At 48.2% G+C, this 20494-nt stretch overlaps 1 protein-coding gene across 3 annotated transcripts in view; it reads left to right on the top strand.

Annotated features, from left to right (window-relative positions):
- The window catches only part of INSR (insulin receptor), a 38990-nt gene extending 19506 nt beyond the window's left edge, over window positions 1-19484 (top strand). For all 3 annotated transcript variants that reach the window (XM_015886611.3, XM_015886610.3, XM_085517877.1), the window contains 17 exons: window positions 194-338; window positions 597-811; window positions 3060-3186; window positions 3820-4070; window positions 4390-4557; window positions 5235-5436; window positions 9197-9468; window positions 9721-9863; window positions 11084-11243; window positions 11534-11633; window positions 11881-11948; window positions 12094-12323; window positions 12553-12663; window positions 12741-12900; window positions 13582-13711; window positions 13936-14070; window positions 15322-19484. In XM_015886611.3, the coding sequence (XP_015742097.1) occupies window positions 194-338; window positions 597-811; window positions 3060-3186; window positions 3820-4070; window positions 4390-4557; window positions 5235-5436; window positions 9197-9468; window positions 9721-9863; window positions 11084-11243; window positions 11534-11633; window positions 11881-11948; window positions 12094-12323; window positions 12553-12663; window positions 12741-12900; window positions 13582-13711; window positions 13936-14070; window positions 15322-15676 (2972 nt within the window). In that variant the 3' untranslated portion in view covers window positions 15677-19484. The remainder of the gene's footprint in view (window positions 1-193; window positions 339-596; window positions 812-3059; window positions 3187-3819; window positions 4071-4389; window positions 4558-5234; window positions 5437-9196; window positions 9469-9720; window positions 9864-11083; window positions 11244-11533; window positions 11634-11880; window positions 11949-12093; window positions 12324-12552; window positions 12664-12740; window positions 12901-13581; window positions 13712-13935; window positions 14071-15321) is intronic.
- The last annotated feature ends 1010 nt before the right edge of the window (window positions 19485-20494 follow it).

The following is a 20494-nucleotide window of genomic DNA, read 5'->3' as shown; positions in this document are numbered from 1 at the left end:
ATCTGAGAGAGAAATAACAGCAAAGCAAAAGTTCCTCTCACGTTCATGAGGGGTTGTTGTTTTTTTGCTGAGTGATTTTTCTAAGGTCTTTTGGATTGACATAGATCAGTTCCAATCCATCTCTTTGGGCTCTGATATCAGTGTTCCCCCCTGTATTATCAGAAAACTAAAACCGATGTTTTCCTCTCCCTAGATAACATAGCAGCTGAGCTAGAAGCGAATCTTGGCTTGATAGAAGAAATCTCAGGTTACCTAAAAATCCGCCGATCTTATGCCTTGGTTTCTCTTTCTTTTTTTCGTAAACTACATCTGATTAGAGGAGAAACATTAGAAGCTGGGTGAGTTCTTTCAAAAGATATCTGACTTTACTACTTTGAAGTGTCAGGAGTGCCAGAATTCAGGGTGATTCGTATTGATAAACAATGCCAGCACTATCAGGGTGATTCGTATTGATAAACAATCCCTGCCTGTGGATTGTGGCCTACCAGGGAAGATAGTTTGCATTTGTTTTTATGTGGTGTTTGGGTCAGGGGGTGGCACATGGGGAAGGGCAGTTGGCAGATCCCCTACTAACACACATTTTCCTTTGCTTTCAGAAATTATTCATTTTATGCCTTGGACAACCAGAATCTTCGCCAGCTCTGGGACTGGAGTAAACACAACCTCACGATAGCACGAGGCAAACTCTTCTTCCATTATAATCCTAAACTGTGTTTGTCAGAAATCCACAAGATGGAGGAGATCTCTGGGACTAAGGGGCGTCAGGAGAGGAATGACATAGCCCTGAAGACGAATGGTGACCAAGCCTCATGTAAGGAAATTTCAGAATGCATTGGCAGTCAGATCACTTTCCTTTCCCTCTGTCTTTGCTAACCTCATGCTCTTAACGCCTTCAGCCTAGCGTGTGATTTTTGTCCAGGGACTGTCCTTGTCCTTTTGGTAAAGCACCAGGCATGTGACTGGCCACTTGCTTGTACAGCACAGGGGCACTGTCAGCATGCCATGAGTAAAGCACTCCTGGGTGCTGCCTCTGGCCAGGAGCCCATCTTGCCAGCTTCGGTCCTCAGAAGTTTTCTCTTTGTGTGCTCAGCTGTGAGATTTTCAGGGCTGAGTGTATTGTTGTGTCCCTTTGAAGAGTTGAGCACAACATAACCTCAGTCCAAACCAGGACCTTGTGTTACTGCTGAGCGCCCAATTAAGAGTCATCATCTTCTTTTCCCATGTCATGAGGTGGCAGAAGGAACACAGAATGAACAGTGTGGAGGGGCTGGGTTTTTGCTGTTCTTGGAGCCATCTGAGGGAGTTGCTATGACAACTCTCAGAATTTTTTTTCCACAATTTTTATTATGTTTTTCTGAGCATTTTTAAGGTTTTTAAGTGAACAGTTTCCTTTGATGAGAGCAATAACCCGGCACCTGTATTGGCACAGCTAAAGGGCAGAGGGGCACTGGTACTTGATACCTCAACTAGAGGCACACCCCCGAACGTGTAGTTGTGTCACCACGTATTTTGACAGCAGTGCTGCCAGAATTTCATCCCTCCTGCACTCCAAGCCCTGCTGTTTGTTCCCAGTCTGTGCCACATGCAATCCCTGTTCCATGTGAACCAGATCAAAGAGGTAATCTGGGGTTAAAAACAGCCATTTCTGCTTAGTTGTACTTATCTTTCTTGCATCTCTGCTCTGATTTGTTGTGTAGGCTCACACAGTTTTTAACGCATGCAAGAACAGGATCAAGGGCAGGATGGTACAGGATCAGTAAGGTTGGAAGGGACCGCTGAGGTCATCTGTTCCAACCATGTGCTGCTGATGCAAATATTGCCACTAAAACCCCCAGCATCTGTTGTGCTGTGGTTTCAGTTCCCTACTCTCTTCACAGCTTGCACGCTTCCATTCTGTCCCTTTGTTATACTAGGTAGCCATTAGTGAACAAATATAACAACTGGAGGGCTTTCAGATGAATCGTTTTCTTGATCTGGTTTGCCACATATCAACACATGCAGACCTGCCAGCATGGTGGGGAGTGAGGAACATAATGACTACCTACCTAAAAACTGCGAAAACACGCATTGAGCCGCAGCCTCGGGGCTATCGCAGCTCTGCTTGGGCAGAGTGAAGGCAGCACAAGGAGTGAGCTGTCTGAAAAGGTCATCTCCTCCCTTGAGACAGCAGTGAGGCCTTCCCACATTCAGGATGAGGCTGGATTTGGGGTTCAGGTCCAGCTCTCCTGTGGCATTGCAGCTCCCAGGCTGGCTGGTTGCTTTGTGCTGAAGGCAGCTGAACCACAGGGTCACATTTCTCCATGCCAGCTTTAACCCTGCCTTGCTGTGCTGCTCTCCGTGCCACCCTCCACCTCAGACCACACGTTGCTGGTGTGTTTGGCTTTATGATTTTATGGTTCAACTTTAGTTTTCACATTGGCAGCATCCTGTTTACAAAAAAAAAACACACACACAACCAACTCCCAGACACAACACCTTGTTTGTGCTGGATGTGTGGACAGCAAAGTGAATGTTCTTCACCCCGTGTGCAGCTACTGCAGGAGTGGCAAATCCCATCAGGGCTGTGCAGTTTGTCCTTGGGCTGCTTGGACATTCCGTATGGTAATGCTTCCCTTGAGAATCAATGCTCCACCCCTCCTGCAACTGTTTGTTGTCCTGAGCTGCTGTTTGCAAAGGGAGCGTGCTGCCCCTGGGCGAGGCGGTGCCTACAGAATGGATGCAGACCCCATTACCGGGTCTCTGTGTGTTTGTCTTGTCGTGAATTTTAAAGCACATTGCCTTTAGATTTCACACTCAGTAAAACTCAGTTCAGCTTTTATAGGATTATTTTCATAGAGTCGTAGAAAAATGTAAGCTGGCAGGAACCTCAGGAGGTCATCTGTTCCAACCCCTGGCTTAGGGCAGGGATAGCATCGACGTAAGATAAGTTTTTAATGAGCAGTTCTCAATATCAAGGTTCTCATATTTTTCCCCAGAGGACAGAAAGTTCTGCAGTACTGAAAAATAGAAAACTTTCTCTCAGCGTTAACAAAACGATCATCATTTCTATTTTGTTGTAGGTGAAAATGAATTGCTGAAGTTCTCTTCCATTAGAACATCCCATGACAAGATCCTGTTGAAGTGGGAGCCGTATTGGCCTCCTGATTTCCGTGACCTCCTGGGATTTATGCTCTTTTACAAAGAGGCGTAAGTGGCAGCTCAGGGAGAGGGGAGCTTGAGCAACCAATGGTTGGGCTACAAAACAACAGCCCAGCCAATGCTGGGCTTCCACAAATGACATTTGGCATTGAAGAGTAGACATTAAGACTGCTGTGGTCGTAGCTAATTAGGAGTCAGACAATCACAGAGACCACGCTTAAGTTTCCAATGTTGCCCTTTATATAAGTATTAATTACATTCCCTGGCTTAAATGAGTTGTATAAAGTCAAAATCCCTCATTTAAGAGCAACCCCAACATCAGTTGTTCCAGCTGCTCCAGGTGTACAGATCCCAACCATCTCCCCACTGTCTCCAGTTATTTATTCCCCTTTACATGGGAAACACTTTTAAAAGTTGGTTTTGCCAAACTGGTTTTCACACAGCTGAAAATAATTAGCTGAGATTGAGGTTGGGTTGTGTGTGGAGCTGTACCTGATGTGTGGTGCTGGTAGGAGACTGGGTTACAAAGCTCCCTAAGCTTTATTTCTAGAATACACAGGATATGCAGGATGAGATCATTAGAATTTATGTGAGGGTGAGGGATGCCTTCAGACACCATGTCTCCAAAAGCTCGGTGTCAGGATTCTGTTAACTTGAGGCTTATTTTTGTTTGTTTTTAAGTCCATACCAAAACGTGACGGAGTTTGATGGGCAGGATGCCTGTGGTTCGAACAGCTGGACGGTCGTGGATGTGGACCCACCGCCGCGGTCCAACGAGCCCAAAGCCCAGGCCCAGCCAGGCTGGCTGCTGCGGGGCCTGAAACCATGGACACAGTATGCTGTGTTTGTTAAAACTCTGGTCACCTTCTCAGATGAACGAAGGACATACGGTGCAAAGAGTGAGATCATCTACGTCCAGACCAACGCTACAGGTCAGTTTCATTGACTTAATGTTGCACTGCGAATAAAAAGCTGACTTCTGGTGGGTAGTCACAGTAGGGCCATGTCTGTGGAACTCTGCTGGTGTTGCTCTCCCTTTGTGGGAAGGTGTTCCTAAAGAAATGGAATAATGTGTGTTTCCCTGAGCGAGGAGAGAGCACCGTTGTGCTCTTGTTCCCTCAGGTTCATGTGGCCGTGGGTGACAGCCCGTGTGCACTGCATGTCCTGCCTTTGTTCGTGGGAAAGGGAGCTCACTTGTGGAGCTGTCACAGAGCTGTGGAAGTGACCTCTGTCCCTTTTCCACCCACACAGTTCCGTCAGTCCCATTAGATCCAATTTCTGTTTCCAACTCTTCATCCCAAATCATCCTGAAGTGGAAGCCGCCCTCGGAGCCCAACGGCAACATCACACACTACCTGGTGTTCTGGCAGCAGCAGGCGGAAGACAGTGAGCTTTATGAACTTGATTACTGCTTAAAGGGTGAGTTCCAGTTCTCTCTCTGTGCCCTTCTTTCAGGCCTTCCAGATGGTGGAGCTGTCTCAGCATTTATGGGGATTTTTCATGCACTTTGGAGATGCTCTGGTGCTGTTGTTCAAAAAAGAATTTGAGACACAGTTGTGTTAGACCATTCAGTTACATTATTCGCTATTGCTAAGTCATGTGCAAAAGATCTTCAAAACCCTTTTGGCACAAAGTAATCAAATATGTGTTTTTTGGATCTCCCTTCTGCACTTGTTCTTTTTAAACTGAGCTTCAAGTTTAATAACGGCTGTGGAAAAGCAGAGTAAAACATTGCAGTACTTCTGGGGATCAGTGGCCAAGTTAGTTTTTGAAGGCGTTTTGTGCTGTGGGGTTTGGAATGCTTTTAGGATTCATAATTCCACTGAGAACTCCCAGAATCTGCCACCCCGTGTTCCCAAACTGAAGGGAACAGGGGTAGAAATCTGGCAACAGTGACATCTGAGCTTCATTTCAGAGTTAGCACAGATCTGAATCAGAGCCCTGTCATAAGAGAGGGAATGTGACCCTAGATATGAAAGTGTGGGAGGCAGAATGTGCCATGAATTTTGTGTACGCTCGTTTTGGATCTTGGTAGGATCAAACATCTACTTCTGGTATGCCAAGCATGAGCGATAGTAAAATTGTTTTGTCCTTAGGATTAAAACTGCCCTCAAGGACGTGGTCTCCTCCTTTTGAATCTGAAGACCCTCAGAAGTATAACCAAAGCGAAAGTGAGGATGTCAGTGGAGAATGTTGTTCCTGTCCTAAAACTGACTCTCAGATCCAGAAGGAGCTGGAGGAGTCTGCTTTCCGCAAGACCTTTGAGAACTACCTTCACAATGAGGTTTTCGTCCCCAGGTACGAGCAGCTGCGTGGTGTGGGCTGGGAGCTGAGCTCTGCTCCTGTTGTTGTTGGGATGTGGAAGATCCCACCCTGTTTCCTGTCTCTCAATTCTCCTCAGCTTGAGATTAAGGGGAGAATCCTCCACAAATATCTAAAGCCTTGTAGCTGGCTCTAACTTGTGTGATGCCAGAAATAGCCTTTTTTTTACTCTTAAAATGTTGTGGTCTCACTTTTCATCCCGTTGAAAAGAAAGGTAAAGTTTTCCACGCCACAACCTTGTCCTTCAGTGCGGTATTTGTGGTCTTCCTCACGCTTAGTGTGGGAAATACCTCCAATACCACGAGGAATGCAACTGCTGTGGGTGGTAAATGTCCTGTTTTGAGTGGCACACACGGTGTCACATTAAGTGGTGTTGAATGTCTTCACACTTCATATGCAACTCAAAAAGGGAGCACTGGGAATCAGGTTAGTCCATAATGATTTACCTTCTTCACTGTCATGTATTCTGTGCTCTGAATTTGTTCTCTGCTTCCTGCCCTTAGCTATTAAATGTTTCTTTGCAGCTGCCTGACAAAAGCTACCCTACTGCACCAAGTATTGTTTATTACTTGAGTGCTTTCCTCTTCTCTGAGAGTCCCACTTGGTGCCTACAGTTGTCACATCACTCTTTTTGCAGCTTCTAATGCTGACCAGAAGGACAGGTTTCAGTGTCAGGACACACCGTGTTTAAAAGCACAGGGGAAGCAAGCTGTGTACAAAGCCAAACTCCTCTTTATGTAGGCAGACAATTCTGACAATCTGATTGCTTTTTTGTTTGTTTTTTTCTTTTCTTTTTGTTTTATTTTAACCTTCCTGCACAGCCAGCCCAGGATGCTTCTCAGGCCAGTTTCTGGGGTATGTATTTTGGGAAGAAACCAACCACCAGGACGTGCCACCTTGTCAGCCTGCTGGGGAAGAGACCTCGACTGCCCCTAGACTAAATAACATTTTAAAAACAAACCCCATAAGTTGTGAGCAAGCAGTAAAGATGCTGCTCTGCTGATGTGCATCCTGCATGTCTTTTCTGACAGGTTTCAGGCTGTGGCAATGTGGATTAAAGCCTTATTTTTCTGTGCATAGCACACCTGTTGCCTGCCATAGGGCAGCCTGTCCTGAGCCTGACAGCTGAATGTGGAGTGTTCTTTTATATGATGCTCCCAGTAGTTTCATCCTCTCTCCAGCACTTTGTGGCCTCCTCTTGAGTTGAAAGCCTTCTGCTGGTCATGGGGAGGAAGCATGGAGATGAGGCTGGTGCAGAACAGAATGCTGCAGGGCTGCAGAACAGCAGCTGAGAAATTGCTCCCCTACATCTCCTGGAATCACTGAATGGTTTGGGTTTGGGTTGGAAGTTTCTCCAAGAATGGGGCAGCCACCACCTCTCTGAGCAGCCTGTGCCAGTGCTTCACCACCCTCACCATAAAGAACTTCTCCTTATATCCAGACTAAATCTTCCCTCTTGTGGTGTGAAACCATTTCCCCTTGTCCCGTTGTTCCTTCACTGTCTGCACAGCTAACTAACTGCTCTAGGAGTCCATCACAAGTCCTGTGGGTTCATTTACTCTGGCAAAGCAACTACAAGTGTCCAAATGCTTCATGCCAGACCCACTTTCCTAGTCAGGGCTACTGGATACCTTTGCACCATGTGCTTTGTAACCTCCCTTAGCAGCTGAACAAAGTGGCCATAAGCACCTGATGCTTTGTTTCTTCTTTCCTGTGTTATTGCTCTAATATTGGAACAAGTTTTGCACAGATTGGAGCAGAAGGGCGATGGAAAGCTGTGCGGGTTGCCTAGGGATGTCAGGGAGCCTCCATCCCTGGAGGCATCAAGCTGGATGCCCTGGCAGCTGCCCTGCTGTGTGCAGGGGCACGTTGGAGGTGCTTTGCAGCTTCAGCTGCTCCATGACTCTGTGGAAAGTATGGAAAGGTTTCAAAAGTAATAAAAGTCCTGAGAGGCAGAGGGGGAGTGACTGGCTGCTGTTCAGGATGTATTTTTGTGTCTGCTCTCAACCATTGCTACTGAAGATGCAGCATCACTCCTCTCCCCATTGCTGTCCTTCTGTGTCAGTTTCTGCCACACACACTTCTGCCATTGCAAATATTAGTGGGCTGCAGAGGTCTGGGAAATGACTTGCATTGAAAGCAGCTTTCTTCTGGGCTTCCTCATCCAATGCCATTCATTGTATGGACAGACACACAACCGCTTGTGCCGGCACAGGGGAAGGTGGGCTGGCGGCAGTGTCAGACTTTGCTAGATGTGGGTGTGTGGAAAAGAGAATTTGGCAAGAAAACAGCTGCAAACCTTGGGTAATAAGTAAAGGAAGAGCTGCGTCTACAGCTTCTCGTGTTTTACACTGTGTTGCATCAGTGATCAGATAACTGATCTGCTCGTGAACAACAAAACTCCCCTGAGCAGGAGGAGCAGCTGAATCCGTGCACTGTAAGCAGTGGTATGCAGCTCTGCTGTGAGCTCCATCCGCGGGGAGATGGGGGCCTGGAGCTCTGCCTTCTGCCCCATTGTCAGGGGGCACTGCTCAGAACATCCTGTGCTGAGGTAACAGCAGCTCCAGAACGGTGCCTCTGGGGTTAATTAGTAATGAGTGGGAGAGAAAATGAAAAGCTGGAAGGCTCCCTGCTGGGCCTGCCACGGGCAGCAGCGTCAAGCGTCATCCCACGGCGGGTGAGCAGTGACTGTGTGTGCTGTGTGGGATCCAGCACACCAGGAAGCAGAGCTGGGGCTGCTGCTGTGGCCTGGCCTACATGGCACTCAGTCCAGCAGCGGAGCTGTGCTCCCATCACTTGGTACATTTTTAGAGGCTGGAGATGCCTCAAGTGTGGGTTCAGCTCAGGTCGCTCTTTGTGCCCTTTAATAGCTGCTCACACACAGACAAAGATCATCATCCCCTTAAAATACATGGCCCCGTGTCCAGGCAGCATTAATTCCTTCTGTGCAGCCATTACTGATTCACCAATTGGTTGGGACCTGGCATTCCCGGTGGTGGATGCGGTTCTGTTCTGATCCCTGTTCCTTTTGTTTCCAAGAAAATGACATTTCAGAGCAGTTCTTAATTCAGCCGAATTGATTCTGTTTGCTGTGCTGGGTGCAGCTCATCGATGCGATCACACACGGCTTCTATTTTTACAACAGCAAAAAAAGATGGATTTTCAGATTGAAGGGTATAATATGAGAAGCGATATTGGGCTCACAAACAGGATAACCAGCACATGGTCTGAATCTGCGCCTTTTGCTTTGCTCTGTTGAAAAGAACCAGATGTTTTTTGTCTTAGGAAGAGGTTAAGGTTGTCTAAGTGGACAAGTTCAGATCTTATGACACTTGGGAGGTGTGGAACAGCCCAGGTCACTGAAGGTGGGGGCTGTGGGATGACCTTGTTTGCTCCCAGCTGAATGTGGAGGAGATGAACTCCCTGGGCATTGCAGCAGCGCTGTGTGCCATGGGGAGCTCCAGCAAATCCCTTCAACGTGGGCTTTCCCTGTGTGTGGAGTTATGCAGGGAAGGTGTCCCAGTCATACATCATGCTGTGCTTTGTGGGGGATGGGGTGGACTCTGTGCTTGGAAAACAAAACCAAAAAGCCTGGAATTTCTTCATTTCCTTGCAAATACGGGTCTTGAATTTGAGTTTCCAGGTGCACTCTGAGCTCTCTGATTTTAACTGTTTATTCTCAGATGGGTGTGTTTATATTGGATCTAACAGATAATGTTATCACACTGTTTAATAGGCCATCAAGAAAGAGAAGAGACCTGGGCTCCATTGCAAACGCCACCGTGGTGATCCCCACCATCGCGTCCTCTCCAAACTCTTCTGCAGCTGCTTCTGAGAGTGCAGAGGAGCAGAAACCCTTTGAAAAAGTGAAGTTCAAGGAGTCTCTGGTTATCTCCGGGCTGCGGCACTTCACGGGGTACCGCATTGAGCTCCATGCGTGTAACCACGATGCACAGGAATCCCGCTGCAGCGTTGCAGCTTATGTCAGTGCCAGGACCATGCCAGAAGGTAATGAGCTTGATGAGCTCTGCTTTGGGTGGGTGGCTGCTCCAAAATGCTGCTTTTCCTATGAGAGCCAGTTGCAGAAATACAGTATAGTAGAATCATTAAGGGTGGAAAAGACCACTAAGATCATCCATTCTGACCCATCACATCATGTAGGACTGGTGCTTTCTATTTCCTGATGGGAAAAGATAGTAGATTTTGTCTGTTTTGCAAAAGAGATGAAATAAGTGTCATTAATGCTGACCTCACTTCTAGCTAAGGCAGATGACATCGTTGGTCCGGTCACCCATGAACTGGTTGAAAAAAACACCGTTCATTTGAAGTGGCAGGAGCCCAAGGAGCCAAACGGCCTCATTGTGCTGTATGAAGTGAATTACGGCCGTCTGGGGGAAGCAGAGGTGAGAATTGCCACTTATTCCTTCACACAGCTCACATGGGAGGCAGCTCTGTGCTTCTCCCTGCTGCAGTGGCTGTGTTGGTGGTGGTGGTGAGTAACAGCTGGGAGCTGCACGTGGAGGGACCTCTGCTTGTCTCCAGGCTCTCCTTTTCCTTTGGCTCACACCTCCCAGGCCTCCACAAGACATCACAGAATCACAAAATCATAGGGGTTGGATGGGACCTCCAGAGATCATCGAGTCCAACCCCCTGCCAAAGCAGGTTCCCTACACTAGGTTGCACAGCTCAGAGTCCAGGAAGGTCTTGAATATCTCCAGAGAAGGAGACTTCACAACCCCCCTGGGCAGCCTGTTCCAGTGCTCCGTCACCCTCATCATAAAGAAGTTCTTGTGCACATTTGTGTGGAACTTCCTATGCTCCAGTTTCTGGCCGTTTCCCCTTGTCCTGTCTCCACACACTGCTGGAAAGAGTCTGGCCTCCTCACTTTGCCTCCCACACCTCAGATAAATAGACCTGGATCAGGTCCCCTCTCAGTCTTCTTTTCTCAAGGCTAAACAGACCCAGTTCACTTAGCCCTTCTTCATAGGGGAGATGCTCCAGGCCCTTCACCATCTTAGTGGCCCTCCATTGAACTCTCTCCAAGAGATACCTGTCTTTTTTGTACTGGGGAACCCAGAACTGGACACAGTATTCCAGATGAGGCCTTACCAGGGCAAAGTAGAGGTGGAGGATCACCTCCCTTGACCTGCTGACCACGCTCTTTTTAATGCACCCCAGAATGCCATTGGCCTTTTTGGCCGCTAGGGCACACTGCTGGCTCATGGCCAACCTGTCATCCATCCATGTCCCTCTCAGCAGGGATGAGATGTGTCCATTCAGATGTGTCCATCTGAATTGCTTTGAGAAATGAGGAAGGCGTTGAACAGGCAGAGAGGTGGGAGGTGGTGGATGCAGGCGGCCGTGCCATGCAGGTGGAGCACTGCCAGCTGAGCTTGGGTTTCAGGGCTGAGGTGCGGTGCAGCAGGCAGCACACGCTGTGTAATCTGAACTGCTGCACTGTAAAATGCAAATCCAGGATAAACTGCTATCAAGGAAAAGTCCTGAGCGTGTGAAAACCCCATTTGTGTCCATTTGCTTATCGAGGAGGAGAGGAGGAAATCAGCGTCCTGTTACAGTGCTGCAGGGCAGAGTAACACAACGTGCCCCTTCCCTCCTCCCACAGGAAGCTCACTACTGCGTGTCCCGTAAGCACTTTGCCAGCGAGCAGGGCTGCAAACTGCGTGGGCTGCAGCCTGGGAACTACAGCGTCCGGATCCGAGCGACGTCGCTGGCTGGGAACGGCTCCTGGACAGAGCCCACCTACTTCTACGTGGCTGATTACTGTGAGTTCTTTTGTCTTTCTCAGCATTTTAACCTTGATAGGGACCCATCAGTGCTGGAAGCAGGCAGTGTGCAGAGAGCTGTAGAGACTCGTGAAACGTTTACCAGTATATCTACTTGTAAATTACGGTTAGTGAGCATTGTGTCCATTATCTTCATTTGGGTGTTGAGCAGCAGGTTGAGCTCTTATTCTTACCCACACAAAACTCTGTCAGCTTCATGTTCACTCTGGCAGAGATCTTAGTGAATCCTGAGACCTATGTTAATGCCTCCAACTCTCTCTCTCTCTTAGTGAACGCTCAGCCTAATATTGCTGTTATAATCGTTCCGATTATTTTTGCCATAATCATTGCTGGAATTATTGGAGCTGCTTACGTGCTCGTCAAGAAGAGGTGAGTGCATCATATTGCTCAGAACAAGGAGAACTTTTATCCAAAGATTCCTTTTCTTTGTTGGAAGTAACACTGTGTTGATTTTCTAACTTAGACAATGATTGTAACGTGAAGCTGAGGAAATATTTTTGCATGTTTGCAAATTGGGGTGGTTGCTATTTGTTGCACACTGTGGGAATTAATCAAATTCAGTTTAAACATGTCCAAGGCTGCAATGTGTAACAAACAACTCTTGTCCCTCTTCCAGACAAACTGAAGGACCAACGGGGCCACTCTATGCGTCCTCCAACCCCGAATACCTCAGTGCCAGTGATGGTAAGAGCAAGGAGGGCTTCTGGGCCTTATTTCAGCATGGGGTTCTTATAGCTGCCTTTTGAAGCTCCATGCCCTGCAGTGGTGCTGCAGCAGCAAAGTCTTTTGAAAGACTCTTTTCTCAACCCACTCGTGTCTCTCTTGACAGTGTATGTTCCCGACGAGTGGGAGGTCCCACGGGAAAAGATCACTCTGCTCCATGAGCTGGGCCAGGGCTCATTTGGTATGGTGTATGAGGGGATAGCCAAGGACATCGTGAAGGGAGAGCTGGAGACCCGCGTGGCTGTGAAAACGGTGAATGAGTCGGCCAGCCTGCGGGAGCGCATTGAGTTCCTCAACGAAGCCTCTGTGATGAAAGGCTTCAGCTGCCATCACGTGGTGAGCATCGCTGGTGGCTCTGATGGTCACAACTGAGAGCCCCATCCTATAATATTTCTTTAAAGCTGTTTGCATTTGGCTCTATCAAAAGTGCTTAGAAGGGCCCTGTGTGCTGCTATGGGCTCTTCTACAGGGCACATTGGCTTTGTTCTCACCCCTATTCTCATAGCTGGGCTCTGCCCCATGTGCTCCTACACAGCCCTGGCAGAACTTCTCCATTGTTTTCCAGGTTCGCCTCCTCGGGGTGGTCTCCAAGGGCCAACCCACTTTGGTGGTCATGGAGTTAATGGCACATGGAGACTTGAAAAGCTACCTCCGCTCTCTGAGACCCGATGCTGAGGTACTCATGGGGAGAGGCGTTGTGCTGTGGCACAGAGCAGCTTAGTTGGTGTTTTAACACTGCTTTATTTGTTGTAGAATAATCCTGGTCGTCCACCACCAACACTGAGAGAAATGATCCAGATGGCTGCAGAGATTGCCGATGGCATGGCCTATCTGAATTTCAAAAAGTTTGTTCATAGAGATCTGGCAGCTCGGAACTGCATGGTTGCAGAGGACTTCACTGTTAAAATCGGAGGTATTCAGTTCATGGTCAGAAGATAATTCTCTGGGTGATATTTGTGATGTATATGAAGCTCAGGCCCAGTCCTTGCAGGTGTCCAAGGCCATGGATGGACCCTGGGCAGCCTGAGCTGGTGAGGGTGCACCCAGCCCACGGCAGGGGTGGCACTGGTTGATCTTTAAGGTCCCTTCTGACCTGAGCCATTCTGTGATAAGCCTTTTAAAAGTCATTCTTCTTCCACAAGAACCAGTTTTTAACCAAAACCCGTCTAGAATAAGTAAATGTAAAATCCAGAAATAAATGAAAACCCAACAGCTTGGTGGGTTTTCAGACCTCTTTGGACGTATAGCCAAGGCAGTGGGTTTGGGGCCAAAAGAACTCTGTTTTATTTAAAGGGAATAAATAAAAATGGTGTTTAGAATAGAATCTGTCACTGAAAATTGTAACTTCGGAGTCTCTGTCGCAGCTCTGTAGTAATTAACGAAAGGAAATTAGTTACTCTGAAGTAATTAATGAAAGGAAAGCTGTGGGAAAGAGGAGCTTTGAGTGTTAATGACAGGGTGACCAATGATGGCAGGTTGCATAGGAGCCCTGCTGGGAGTATGGCAGCGGCCTGGTGCCCAAGGAGGAAAGCATCAAGAGGTGGTGTATAGTGAAAGCAGCATGACATTAACACACCTCCATTGCTTTTCTCAGACTTTGGCATGACCAGAGATATCTACGAGACAGATTATTACCGAAAGGGCGGCAAAGGACTTCTGCCTGTGCGGTGGATGGCGCCTGAGTCGCTGAAGGACGGCGTGTTCACAACGTACTCAGATGTGTGGTGAGTTGTACTCAGCAATCCCAGGTGGATCCTGGATGGGGAGCTCACTATCCTGACACACATGGTTTGAATTGTGAGTTGCTGACTTCAGAGTACGGGCAAAACTCAACATTGTTTTGAAACCCGTATCTTACAACGCAGTAATCCTCGAATATTTGTGTTCTCAAAACAAGACTCACCTGTAGATCTCCAGAATCTCACCAGGAGTTTTGTTTCTTTCTCAGGTCATTTGGTGTTGTCCTTTGGGAGATAAGCAGCTTAGCAGAGCAGCCGTATCAGGGACTCTCCAACGAACAGGTGCTGAAGTTTGTGATGGATGGAGGATACCTGGATCAGCCGGACAACTGCCCAGAGAGGCTGTAAGTAGTGGAGCAGTACCAGACAGCAGAGCTGCACTCTGTGGGTAAAGTGTGGGCAATGCAGGCGGCCCCACAGGTGGCATTTCTGACCTACCTCTGTCCTGGGGAGAATTAAAGTATAATTTAGTGAGCAACCTCTCCCAGACTCTAAATCAGAGCATCCTTAGTGAGACCAGCCCTTGTCACTACAAGGGGAAATCAAACCAGCCTGGGGTTGAGTACAGACTGGAGAAAATGAAATTTAAAAGTGCAGAAAAAGCTTAGAATGCAAGTAAGCATTGCATCAATAGCCTTAAAAGAGGACTCTATCTAGAGACAGAGTGCAAAGCTCCTTCCAGAGGGGATGACAGACTGGAGGCAGACATTCTCATGGGTTAGGGGTTACTGTCCCCCGCTGCTCGTGGTGTCCAATGTCCGTGGGATGGCAGAAACTGCATCCCCCAACCATACCCAGATGCTCCCTAAGCTGCTGCTGTCAGAGTGTTTAAAAAGAATCCTGTTAGTAAGTGTTCAGCCTGAGGAAGGTGTTGGGACTGAAGGCTGTAAGGAGCCGCTGGAGCAGCGTGCAGAGTGGGAGGAAGGAGACCTGGCTGGAAAAGGGAATGCCAATAGTAGCTCCCTGTTCCCAGCAGCCTCTTACACCATCCTGCTGCTGGCCAAAGCAGTGATGCCAGACTCAAAAATAAACATGTGTTGTGAGTACCCTTATGAAAAAAGCCCGCTGTCCTGGGGACTTGTCTCTCCTGGCTGGTTGCAAACTCCACTTTGAAACTTCTTTTGTACCTGGGAGATTTGTTCAGTTTGTGATACGGTAACACGTGACCTCTTGCTGCAGCCTTCCTCTCGGGTGTGTTGTTCACAGGGCCTCTGTCCTCTGCATAGCTTCCCCTTTTCTGTGAGGCTGTAGAAACTTTCAGGCTGAGTTAAAATTGAATGAATGTAAAAATTAATTGTGAGATGGCTGTAAGTGTGCACACAAACACACACACACACACGGAGTGCATGAACCACAGCCCTGTTTCCTTTGGAAGCTGAGTCAAGAACAATTGAAGGAATTGGAAGCTAGGTAGAAATAGAGCAAAAGCAGTCAGAGGATGAATGGGAAAATGGAGATAGGAAGGAGAGCCAAGGCCTTGGCTTGAGTTTGGGTGAGGGGCTGAGGAGCAGCGTGCAGGCACTCCTGCTCTGAGTGTTTCTGCTGGTCATGGCGTTGTTTCTTCCAATCCCTGACTCTTGTTTGCCCTCTCCTAGGCACAACCTGATGCAGATGTGCTGGCAGTACAACCCCAAGATGCGCCCCACCTTCATTGAGGTCATTGAGATGCTGAAGGAGGATTTGCACCCCAGCTTCCAGGAGGTTTCCTTCTTCTACAGCGAGGAGAACAAACCTCAGGAAACGGAGGAGTACGAGATGGACTTTGAGAACATGGAGAGCATCCCCCTCGATCCCTCCTCATACACACAGAGGGACAAAGCCTTGGGGAGGGACAATGGGCCCTCCATGGCCCTCAAGGGGAACTACGAGGAGCACATACCTTACACTCACATGAACGGTGGCAAGAAGAACGGGCGGATTCTCTCCATGCCCAGGTCAAGTCCTTCCTAACGCCTCCTGTTGGCCCAAGGGTTGTGTCTGCTTTTCTCCCCTTCACAAATCTCAGGACTCTTTGTTATTGCTGCCACAGTGTATGACACACATCTACAAACTCTTCAGATTTTTAATCATCTTATGATTAATACTTTTTTTTTTTTTTCCTTCCCTTTTTTGCCAAGTTGACTGGTTGTCAGTGGACTTATCTGTGAACATAAATGGAAGAGGTTTCCATGGCTGCTCTCCTTACTGTAACCATGGTTTCAAAACAGGAAGCGACCGTGTCAGTTCAACTAAAGGAGGAGCATCTGCCTTTGCCAACAACAGCCGTGAAATTCGCCGGTATCAGAGCTGCGGTGTAACGGTGTGGAACAAACCTCAGCGGGACAGAAACGTCTCCAGGAGAATTCCAGGCTTCAGGCATCCTCGTCACTACAGAGGAAGGGTTCAACACAGCGGTCGGACGCGCCAGATCCTCAGATTGACCAAGAGCTGCTGCTTTCGTACTTTTTCAATGGGTTAAAGCCCAGGGGTGCGTGCGTGTGCGTGCGTGTGTGCAGTATATATATGTGGGGTGTATATGTATAGCAAAATATACACCTCTTTGTTGTTTTTTTTTTGTACATAAGTTTTGTATGTTCTCACGGAAGCTTTCCTCTTCTCGGAAGCGTGTACTTCTCTTTTTCCCATTTCCCCGGAGTGACCGAATCCTACACAGATTATTTTTATACCGAGGACTCTTGGGAATAGGTTTTCCTTCATTAAGAAACGAGGAAAATATGCTGGGAGCCAAAGGAGCAGAAATCTGAGATTTATGGGTCCTTTCAAGACCAAACGAAGGAGGAGTCCCCAGAGCTGAGATACCGTTTTCTGTCCTTACAGCATCGAGTATATATATTGTTTGTTGTAACATATTTAAAGTGTCTTTAGTTTCAGTTTTAACTTCATATAAATTATTGACTGTTTACGGTCCTTTCGAGGAGGGGAAGAGTTCGGGGGATTGTTTGGTCTTAAAGTGGTCCAAAGATTTCAGAAGGAACTAATTTTAGTCGGTTACCCTTTTAGGAGCTCATGAAGTCCATGTTAGGTTTATACTTGACAAGGCTTTGTAAAACACATTGAGGATTTATGCAGTGCATCGGCCCCGGGTGTAGGGCCTGGATGGGACTCAGCTCTCCTGCCACGCATCAGCGGCCATATGCAGCCCTTTGAGAACGTCAGCTTTCATCTGTATGAACCCAGCTTTGTTCTGCTGTCTGCAAGGAAGACGGAGCTGATAAGCACAAAGTGTCAGAAAATAACGGCAAAACCGAAACGTGTCTCGTTCTGATGAGGGAACCGTGCTGGATAACAGCGAGAAATGAAGGTTACCAACAGAGAGCCCCACTGCCAGCATCCGTGTGTGGGGTGAGCCTCTGCTTCCCAAAGGCCTCATTTACATTTCTTCTGCTTTACCACGTAGTAAGTGCAGCAGCCCCGTGCTGCGCTGCGGGAAAGAAGACATTCTCACGCTTTTCTAAAAGAAGAGAAGTTTTTTCTTACTAGAATTTTTTTATTTATTTTAATATATAGAACACTGTATTAAAAAAAAAAAAGAAAAAAGAAAAAAAAAAAAGAAAAAAAAGATGGCAAAATGGATTTGTTAAAGAAAACACGCAGAATCTATAAAGCTGTATCCGTCACTTTGGGGCAGGTGGATGCGGTGGGGTTGTTTTGTCCTGTTCTGGTGCAGTCTACCTCAGTGTTTCTTAAGGATCTTTTTAATACTGCGCACCTCAAAACCTGTTCCGATGTTGTGGGCTGGACCTGTTGAGGGTCAGGGAAACCAATATCAGCTGATGGCCGTTCTGGGGCCCGGAAGGGAACGGGTGGAGCAGCTCCATCACTGCTGATCGCTGTTCTGAGTCGTAGTGACCAAAGGAAACTGCTTCCAGCTCCAAATGCACGGCAGCGAATTTGGATCTGATCCTGTGATATCATCTTAGTTCTGTTGTGATTAGGAAAAAAAAAAAACAACACTAAACAAGACCCATTTAAATGGACGTTGTGGTCGGAGGGGCAGGCAGTGAGTCCTCCCCGTGTGCTGTTGTTCTGACGTGTGAAATCGCAGTGATCCTATCTGCAGGAACAGAGCACTGTTTGCATGGGGTCTGCACTGGCTCTGCAGCTCTGCAGCTCGGCTGATATCACTTGGCTCTATGGGCACCCAATGCAGGGCTGTGTGTTGGGCTTTGCAGTTGTGCTGTGCAGATCGTGTCGTCGTCTCCGCACTGAGAGCAGCAGTGGTTGTACCCCGTGCTGTGCAGCCCCACTGCTGTCCTTCCTGCATTGCTCCTGCCCAGGACTGGTGTGGGGCACCCAAGGGAGGATATCCTCAGCCGCAGCGCTCCGCCCTGATGCAAACAAACAGCACCAACAGTTGCTGCTCGTGGCTGTAAAAGATGATGCTCAGCTGCGGAATTAGGAAGAGCAAAAGAACGTCGTCATAGAGCCCAGCTCTGGGTTTGGGAAAACCCTCTGCAACCAGCTGCCACGTGAGGCCCTCCCTGCAGGGCAGCTCAGCATGGTGCAGTGTGTGCCAGGCCTGCCTGCATTGCTGGTGTCACAGCATAGAGCTGCACACATTGGGGAGCAGCCGCAGCCCTATGGGAGCAGCCGCAGCATTGCTGCTTTGAAAGCCAGCAGAGCAGGAAACCACAGCACTGCTTTGCTCTGTGCTGTCAGCAGGTGTTGTGCGGGGCTGGAGAGGTCCCAGAAACATTTGTGTTCCATTCAGTGTCCGCCTGCTGGACGCCTCGTGCAAACCTGGTACTTCTCTTACCGTGCAGTGCAGCGTTGCAAAGCTTGTCTGCGAGGTTAAAAGCGCATCGTGGCTGCTTGTAAATACTGATTGTGTTGTAAAATAGAAGAGCTCATCGTGTGATAATGCAAACCGTGTGCCAGCTCCGGGTTGGGAAACGTGGTAGGAAATAGACCAAGCTGCAAGGAGGGTGTTCTGTGCTGTGTGCGTAGGGAAGAGGCTGCTCGATGGTTGCTTAAGGGTACTCGAAATTTGTGGGGTAGTAAATCTCTTTTCCTCCTAAATTTGTATTATAGTAATGGGGCACCTTGCTTTAATTTTAGTTTTGTTGCGTTTAATGTTGGTATCTCTTTGGAAGAAGTTGCTTACTGTGTTACTGACCGAAGTGTGATGAAGGAGAATAGCAAACAGGAGCAGGATGGGGCTGTGGCTCAAACCCCTGAGCCCCCAAAGCAGGGGCAGCTGAGAACCCATTGCGTTCCCTTTACCATCGCTGCAATGTGGATCCAGACCCTGAGGTCCTCCAGGGCCATCATTGCCAGCAGTGATACCCAGTAGTGGGTCTGGCACCCCACATGGAGTCAGAGAGAACGCTGTTGTGCTGCAGGACCCCACTATGTACCGGGGGGGTGGGAAGGGGCTCTCAATATGGGTTGGAAGCGACTTTAGAAGTGTGTGAAATGCAAAGCAGGATTCATTCAGCGTTTGTATGAACTGAATTCATGTATGAACTGAATTCATTTGGCCTTTGTATCACCTCCTGCTCTGCTCTGTGCTCCGCTCAGTCGGATGTTTGGAGCAATGGGACTTTCCAATGCCATTTGGGAGCTGCCGGTTTTACCAGACCTGCTGTTGTTCAACGTGTATTTCTTTTAACAATTAAATCCTGCTTGTCCTTCTCAGAAGTAAGCACTTAACTCTTGCAGGTTCAGCAAAATAACTGCAGCACAATGCAAGCGATAGGGGGATGGGTCGAGAAATGACTTTTTAAATATTGTATAATAAAGTTAGTATTAACTCCTACAGCGTGGACATGTTTTTTGCCTATGTGTGATGCTGCAGCACAGGGTGGGGGTGGGCAGGGCTGGAAAGGGGCTCAGCAAAGCCCCCCTGATGCTGTGATGGCTCATCACTGGGTGTTAAGAGAGCACCCTTGCTGTGTGACAGGATGATGAGCAATGGAGGGTTCATATTAAAATCCTGAATCAATTATCCAAAAATAACTTCCATGGGGTTCCTGCTGTTTCTGCAGCACCAAACACTGCTTTGCCACAGGGAATGCTTTGAGCTCCCAGCTTGGAGTGTGCGATGCTTTCACCTACAAAATGAGTGGGGTGGGGGCCCAAAGAGCCGCAGGGCTCAGGTTGGGGCTCAGCTCAGGGCTCAGCTCGGGGCTCAGTTTGGGGTTCAGAGTGCTCCCCACCCCACGTTGTGAATTGTCATCAACGTGATGGAGTTGAACTCTCCTTCTTTTGACAGATGGTGGCCATCCCTGATGGTGCTCCCCACTCCAGTCGCTCTGCAGTGAATTCCAGTGCTGTGATGTGCAATAATGTCCAGCAGCAGAGATTGTGCAGAGCTGATGCCACCTAGTGCTGCCGTGCACCCAGCTGCAGCACAGGATTGGGCTGAGTGTGGCTTCTGAGCCCATCTGGAGTTCTGTCATTGGAAGAGCAATGAGAAAGAAGCAAACCTGAAAGTGTTTGGGAATTGCCTCTCCATGCACTGGTTTGCTCCCAGGGGTTGCAAACAAAACCCCACTCAGCCCCAAACCACGTCCAGCACTTTGAATGGAGGGGATGAACTCTGATCCTCACTCGCTGTGGGGTCACTGAACTGTCCCATTGGCCTCCTGTCTGAGCAGCCCTGATGCAATTCTCATTGCACCCTCGTGGACTTCAGAGAAATGAAACCTTAATTCCTCTTTGCTCTTGTGGTTTCCTGGAGCACGGGGTAATTGCTATCCCAAAGCGTTGCCAAAGCTGCGGTCTCTGAGTAATTGGAGTGTGAGCTGATCTTGTTCTGATTAGGGC

Source organism: Coturnix japonica, chromosome 16, assembly GCF_054131305.1.
Source record: "Coturnix japonica strain WE chromosome 16, WE-NBRP24, whole genome shotgun sequence".
Classification (NCBI taxonomy): Eukaryota; Metazoa; Chordata; class Aves; order Galliformes; family Phasianidae; genus Coturnix; species Coturnix japonica.
Note: the sequence above shows the minus strand (reverse complement) of the source record. Positions and strands in the feature narration are given on the sequence as shown.